At 42.7% G+C, this 7,500-nt stretch overlaps 1 protein-coding gene across 5 annotated transcripts in view; it reads left to right on the top strand.

Annotated features, from left to right (window-relative positions):
* The window catches only part of LOC105902626 (cAMP-specific 3',5'-cyclic phosphodiesterase 4D-like), a 40,342-nt gene that overhangs the window by 29,489 nt on the left and 3,353 nt on the right, over nt 1-7,500 (top strand). For 3 of the 5 annotated variants that reach the window (XM_031577326.2, XM_031577331.1, XM_031577327.2), the window contains exons 3-11: nt 142-204; nt 2,697-2,733; nt 5,070-5,146; nt 5,261-5,310; nt 5,620-5,732; nt 6,136-6,229; nt 6,516-6,718; nt 6,924-7,022; nt 7,137-7,301. In XM_031577326.2, coding sequence (XP_031433186.1) covers nt 142-204; nt 2,697-2,733; nt 5,070-5,146; nt 5,261-5,310; nt 5,620-5,732; nt 6,136-6,229; nt 6,516-6,718; nt 6,924-7,022; nt 7,137-7,301 — 901 coding nt within the window. The remainder of the gene's footprint in view (nt 1-141; nt 205-2,696; nt 2,734-5,069; nt 5,147-5,260; nt 5,311-5,619; nt 5,733-6,135; nt 6,230-6,515; nt 6,719-6,923; nt 7,023-7,136; nt 7,302-7,500) is intronic. The other 2 variants (XM_031577329.2, XM_031577330.2) reach the window with 1 other exon arrangement.

Below are 7,500 nucleotides of genomic sequence, written 5' to 3'. Positions count from 1 at the left end.
GATTCCCTACATAGTGAACTCAATAGCTTTTTCTATGAGTCGGTGAGTGGATGTTCCGAACACAGCTAGTGTGTGTGTCTGTGTGTGTGTGTGTGTTTTGGTGTGTGCGTGTGTCTGACGCCTGATTGTCCTCGCTGCTAGGCAACACCACCAACAGAGGCCTGGACTGGTCTCACGGAGGTCTGAACCTGTCATAAGTGGGACGTAAGTTCTGTCTGGTTGCCACGCCGGCACAGGAATGTTTTGCCTGGTCTGATTGGTTGATTGTGCGTCACGTTGCCCGCCTATGGCCATGTTTGGCACGCTTTGGTTGCATGCCTACGCCCGTGCCCAGCAGCATGAATACGGTGATGCCCACAGCCATCAGCACCGGCTGACTGGTGGAGCAGAGGCAGACACCTGGGCGTTAAAATGAACAGAAAATGAAATGGTTTTCCATCCAGGAACTGGCATGGAGGGTCTCATTTTGTGTGTGTGTGCGTGTGTGTGTGTGTGTGTGTGTGTGTGTGTGTGTGTGTGTGTGTGTGTGTGTGTGTGTGTGTGTGTGTGTGTGTGTGTGTGTGTGTGTGTGTGTGTGTGTGTGTGTGTACATGTGTGTTTGCAAGTGTGTGCATGTGTGTGTACATTCTTCCGCAATTACACTCATTTGTGGAGTTCACCCCAACACACCCCAGTACACCCCAATACAAATGTAGTATAATTAAACAGAGGCCTGGGTTATATTTTGACATAACTTCCTGTTGTTGTAGTATAGGGTAGTTGTAGTGCTATTGTAATGTTGGTCCTGTGTGAAGAACGAAAGGTCTAGGTTATATTTAGAGCTCTCTCCTGGGAGCTCAGTGTGCTTCTAGATTTGAACGTGTGACACCACATTCTTCATACCCCTGTCAGCTTTGCTCTCCATATTTGGACACACACACACACACTTACAGATAAACAAACAAGCACATACACAAAAACTACAAACACACACATACATGCAGTGGACAGTTGACTGTAGCAATGCAGGGAGTTCCTCATATAGCACAACAACACAAGGAGCTCCTTCTCTCTATCTGTCACTCACTCACTCACTCGACCACTCATTCACTGATTCACTCACCCACTGACTCACTCACTCACTCACTCACTGACTCACTGACTCACTGACTCACTCACTCACTCACTCACTCACTCACTCAACCACTCATTCACTGACTCACTCACCCACTGACTCACTGACTCACTCACTCACTCACTCTCTCACCCACTCACTGACTCACTCATTCATTCACTGATTCACTCACTGACTCACTCACTCACTCTCACCCACTCACTGACTCACTCATTCACTGATTAATTAATCCACTCACTCACTCACCCAGCCACTCGCCTACCCACCCACTCACACACTCACTCTCTCACCCACTCACTCACTCACTCACTGACTCACCCACTCATTCACACACTCATTCACTCGCTCACTCTCTCACCCACTCATTCACTGATTAACTCACTCACTGATTCACTCACTCACTGACACACTCATTCACTGATTCAATCACTCACTCCCTCCCTCCCATACTCACTCTTGCTCTCTTCCTTTGTGTTCTTTTATCCATTGTTCTTTGAGTCTTCCTCTTCCTCTCTCCAGCTAGCTCTCTCTTCCGTGCTCCCTGCTCTATACAAGAGTGGATTCCCCTCTAACGGGTATTATGTCTTACAAGATAGATGTCATAAGTTTCCCACACGCTTCCCTCTTGTCTCCATCTTACAGTTAAAGGACAGTCTCTTCTCAAAGACGATTTATTTATCATGGGAGAACAAAACCGTTCTGTTTATTTTTATCATTATAGCATTTAACACAATAGCACACTTTTCGAGTTTAAGTACTGTTGCTAGCTATGTCATTTTGAAGACCTATTACTTCTTGCATAATCTACCCTTATTTTACTCAAGCAAGATCATTATCAAAGCAATGGCACTTTGAGACAAGATAAATCCTATAAATAGTTTATTGTTCAACAACAATAAAACATGGTTTGGAGAATAGAACTGTCTCAATGTTTTCAGGTTTCCAGCAAGCATATACCGTCTCATGATGCCCAACATTTCCAGAACTTCCTCACATACAGAGAAGGCCTTGGTCACTGACGCTTCTGACAAATTAGACCCACTGTGCAGAAATGGAACACATAGAAATAGATTTTCTATTCGCTACACAAATTAAAATGGTAAAGACTTTTGGGGGTAGAGCTCTGACTCATGCTTCATGGGCAACGAAACGAATGGATATAAAATACGTTAGTATGTCTGTGTAAGGATGTATGTAAGAAAGAAGAGAGACAGAAAAAGAAAAAGAAGTGAGAAATCTCTGTACTGTGTGTTTGTGTATAAGCGTCTGATGTGTGAAAATTCATGCGTGTGTGTGCGTGAATGCATGTGTGTGTGTGTGTGAGTGTGTGTGCATGCCTAACAACTCATCCATACTTAGGGCTGAGGAACAGGATCACGCATCCACACACACACACACACTCTGACAGAGTACTGATGCATGGCATGTTTTGGTTGTCATCCTCACTCATGGATTCTCTGAGTTTGTGTGTGTGTGCGCGTGAGTGTGTGTGTGTGTGTGTGCCTGTGCGCGTGTCTGATTGTCTGTGTTTGACAGGTCTTATGAACATGGATGAACATTTTCTGTTTTGTTTTTCTTTCAGTCATGGGGATGACCTCATTGTGACACCATTTGCACAGGTTGGTATGTTAGACTAGTTACTGTGGTTGAATAAGTAGTAAAGGTGTGAATAGTCAGTATGTTGAAGTAGTTTGTATGTTAGAATGGTTAGTATGTTGTTAGTGTAGTTAGTATACCAGAGTATGGTAAAGATGCAGTCCATGATTCGGTTTCAGTTTTGCGAATGGCTGTTGATATTTGAGCTCAACCGCCTATCACAGTACACCCCTCCCTTCTGTGCTCCCGAAGCACCACGTTGATTGGCTGGGTTTGTTTATGGCTCGGTCCGAGCCACTCTGTTTCCCATTTACAGAGCACATTTAATATTTTTTTGAGTGCAAACACTGAACGGACAGCTAGATGACCATGAGGAGCAATTGTCTGAATTTGGCAAAAAGTGAATGAGATTTGAATCGCTGACTGCACCTTTAATATGTTACAATAGTCAATATGATAGTTATTATGGTAGAAAGGTTCATATACATGGGTAACTATGGGTAACCATAACTAATTATGTTAAATAAGTTATATTCAAATTATTAGTATCTTACATTAGCATATTTAAAATAAGTTATTTTAGTAGCACAGTTAGCATGTAAGAATGGTTGGTATCCTAAAATAATTCTAGTCAGAGGTGGGTAACAACACGATACACAACTCTACACTCTTCACTTCATAAATAACTGTGATCAGTTGTTTGATGTGGGTCAGTTTACCTATACATTAAAATAGTACTTTGCTATGGTTGTATTGGTCAGTTTACCTATACATTAAAATAGTACTTTGCTATGATTGTATGGGTCAGTTTACCTATACGGGCCATTCTACCGAATTGGTGCAAAGTCAGGTTGGAAATATTTTGAAAATGTTTATGTTTTATTCCCAAAACTTTGTCCGTTTGTATATTGAACCATATCTAAAGCACACATTTCTAGTAAAAGAACCGTCAATTTTTATGTTGTATTTTCAGAATGTGTTGGAATGTTTTTCCTCTCCCAAAAATTGTCACTACCGAAACATAGTAATACACTATGGTAAAAGAGTATTATTATTAACCTGTTCAGATTGTGTTTCCTTCCCTTCTCTGAAGAGTATTTTTACAAATATTTCTCGAAGGTTTTCACAATGAAATCAATAAAAATGAAATTTTTACCTAATTTCAAAGTTCAATTTATACAATTCATCTTACCACTCCATTTTGTCACTACCGAAACGATCATGTCACTACCGAAACTTTACCATATGTTTTGGTAGTGTGACTGTTTCAGTAGTGACTGTTTCGGTAGTGACAATTCTAGCTAACTTTGAGCATAAATAAATCATTCTAGCAAGTACATGGCTAGCAAACAAATCTTTGAAGAGGTGTACATGCAAACAAACATAATACTTTGCATAAAACCCCCAAAAGTTTACTTAATTGAAGAAAAATATGTGTTCGGTAGTGACCATTCTTAAGGTTACACACTGATTTTCAGACTTTGGAACACAGTTATATCAAAAGTATGGGATCTAGCTACTTACCATTCAGCCATGAGGGACAGGGATGCAGTATTACTGCCTGGTTATAAATGCAGGGGTGTGGCTAAAAACCAGGCTCAGCCAATGGACTAAAACTCCTGTGTTTCGGTAGTGACATGAAAACTATGGACATGATTTTTTGAGCATAGTTTATTTTTATTTTTTTATTAAACCCACAATAAATCTAAATCTTCCAAGTTCTGTTTAAACTTAATCATAAAGATCTTTGAAATTGAGATCTTTGAAAAAAAATCAAAAAAATGTAAAAAGTGTTATTTACAGAAATTTAAATTTAGATGTCAGGGTTGGGGACAGCTACTTCCCAATAGAAAGTACCCTATAAATGATGATTTTGTATATATTTAGCTTATCCCTATGTCATTTAATGTCTCGGGTTTAAATAGACCATAACATATTCTTAGTAAATATCTATGTCTCAATACTTAATTGTTTTGTAAAAAGTTTTTCTTTTTGTGGGACCACACTTTGCACCAATTCGGTAGAATGGCCCATACATTAAAAAAGAACTTTGCTATGGTTGTATGGGTCAGTTTACCTATACACTAGAAGAGTACTTTGCAATGGTTGTATTGCTCACATAGTGATTCTGCCTTTCATCTGGTTCTTCATTCCCTGTCGTCACGTCACTTTTTTTATGAAGAGTATGGACAATCAAGTGATTATGCGACACCTAGTGGCTGCTGCCACTGCCATGATGTCATGTATTTTATGTGACGTATAAATGAACATGGAGAAAACATGAGCTTATTGAGGCCATTATGGGTGAACTCATCAAATCACTTTACTGTGTTTGTGTGTGTTATCTGTGCTCCTGTAGGTATTGGCTAGCTTGAGGACTGTGCGTAATAATTTTGCAGTGCTTACAAACATCCAACAAGAGAGAACTTCAAACAAGTGAGTACAGTCAGTCCAATGTCACTTTAATGGTCTGTGTCCGTGTCCGTGTCCGTGTCCGTGTCCGTGTGTGATTGTATAATGCATTTTATATTGTTTTGTTCCCTCTGTCAGGCGCTCCCCTATGTGTCCGTCAACAAAAGCCCCTAAGACCTCTCTCACAGGTAACTGCAACACACACACATAAGTACGCAAACGCACACACACAAACACACATGCACCCCCCCCCCCCGCCACACACACACACACACAAACACAATCCTACAAAGCTGTAACTCTCTCAGTAGTTGTTACCGTCCCCTCCCCAAGAGGCTGTAACTCTGTCAGTAGTTGTTATCCCCCCTCCCCCCCCTCTCCCCTAGAGGCTGTAACTCTGTCAGTAGTTGTTACCCCCCCCCCCCCCCCCCCCCCCCCTCCCCAGACCATGTAACTCTGTCAGTAGTCGGTATTCATCCCCATTCCCCTGGGCCTAGATGATGCGTACCAGAAGATGGCCACTGAAACCCTGGACGAGCTGGACTGGTGTCTGGACCAGCTGGAGACGCTCCAGACACGGCACTCTGTCAGCGAGATGGCCTCCAACAAGGTAGTACACCACACACACACACACACACACACACACACACACACACAAATACAAACAGACACACACAAATGCAAACAGACAGACACACACACCACATTTACTGAAACACACTCACTCATACAGATAGAAACAAGCAGTCACACACACGACATAGTTACAGATATAGACACATACACACATCTATATAATAACAGACATACACACTCCCATACACTCAGACTACACACACACACCAGACCAGTGAGAGACAGCTTACAAGTATTAGTATAATTATAATTGGCCAAAATGCAGGAATATTTACATGGTTTATTTTCAGTGGTGTCATCAGACATCTCACTTATCTCCCTCTCTCTCTCTCTCTGTCTCTCTCTTTCTCTCTCTCTCTCTTTTTCCAATGCTTCAGTTCAAGAGGCTACTGAACAGGGAGCTGAGTCACCTGTCAGAGACAAGCAGGTCGGGGAACCAGGTCTCTGAGTTCATATCCAACACATTCCTGGGTACGGCTTCATTTAAAAGCTCTCCGCATTACCCACACAATCACACACACCCATACACACTCACATACTGACACACACACACACACACTCACACACACACACACACACACTCATACACACTCAAATACTCACACACACACACACATACTGACACACAAACACATACATAAATACTCACACATACTCACACACGCACACACATGCATACACACTCACACGTGCACCTACAGTCTGCAGAGTGTAATGTAAATGTGTTTGGTGACCCAACCCCCTCTCCCTCCTCCAGACAAGCAGCATGACATGGACGTCCCAGCGCCCACGTGTCTGCAGGACAAGGAGGAGAAGAAGCACATGAGTCTGATCAGTGACGTCGTTCAGCCCATGAGTCTGATCAGTGGCGTCATGAAGCTGACACACAGCTCCAGCCTGACTAACTCCAACATCCCACGCTTCGGAGTTAACACACACAATGAGGACGCCTTAGCCAAGGTCACACGCATGCATGCACACAGACACACACTCTCTCACACACACACACACACACACACACACACACACACACACACACACACACACACACACACACACACACTCACACCATGCAGGTAGTACACTTCTTCTATCTGAACAGATGTATTTTTGCACTGTTCTGTTTGACAGTCACCTAATCTGCCTGATTGTTCTGATTCTGCAGGAGTTGGAGGACATAAATAAATGGGGCCTTAATATTTTTAAAGTCGCAGAGTTTTCTGACAACCGGCCATTAACAGTTGTGATGTATACCATCTTTCAGGTAAGCGACTCTGAGCACTGAAGTGTCACACACACACAAAGGTGTTCAGCTGTTAATGTGGGACTTTCGTGTGACTGTGTGTGTGTGTGTGTGTGTGTGTGTGTGTGTTCACAGGAAAGAGACCTACTGAAGACATTTAAAATTCCATTAGACACTTTTATCACCTACCTGATGACATTGGAAGATCATTACCATAGAGATGTTTCCTACCATAACAACATCCACGCTGCTGATGTCACCCAGTCCACCCATGTGCTGCTCTCCACGCCTGCTTTAGAGGTGAGTGGCCAAATCCTGCTTTAGAGGTGAGTGGCCAACTCCTGCTTTAGAGGTGAGTGGCCAACTCCTGCTTTAGAGGTGAGTGGCCAACTCCTGCTTTAGAGGTGAGAGGCCAACTCCTGCTTTAGAGGTGAGTGGCCCCTAGGGCTACTGAGGAGGAATGCAGATGATGGCTTGCCAGTGTCGAATGACTGATACA

This window comes from Clupea harengus, chromosome 12 (assembly GCF_900700415.2).
Source record: "Clupea harengus chromosome 12, Ch_v2.0.2, whole genome shotgun sequence".
NCBI lineage: Eukaryota > Metazoa > Chordata > Actinopteri > Clupeiformes > Clupeidae > Clupea > Clupea harengus.
Note: the sequence above shows the minus strand (reverse complement) of the source record. Positions and strands in the feature narration are given on the sequence as shown.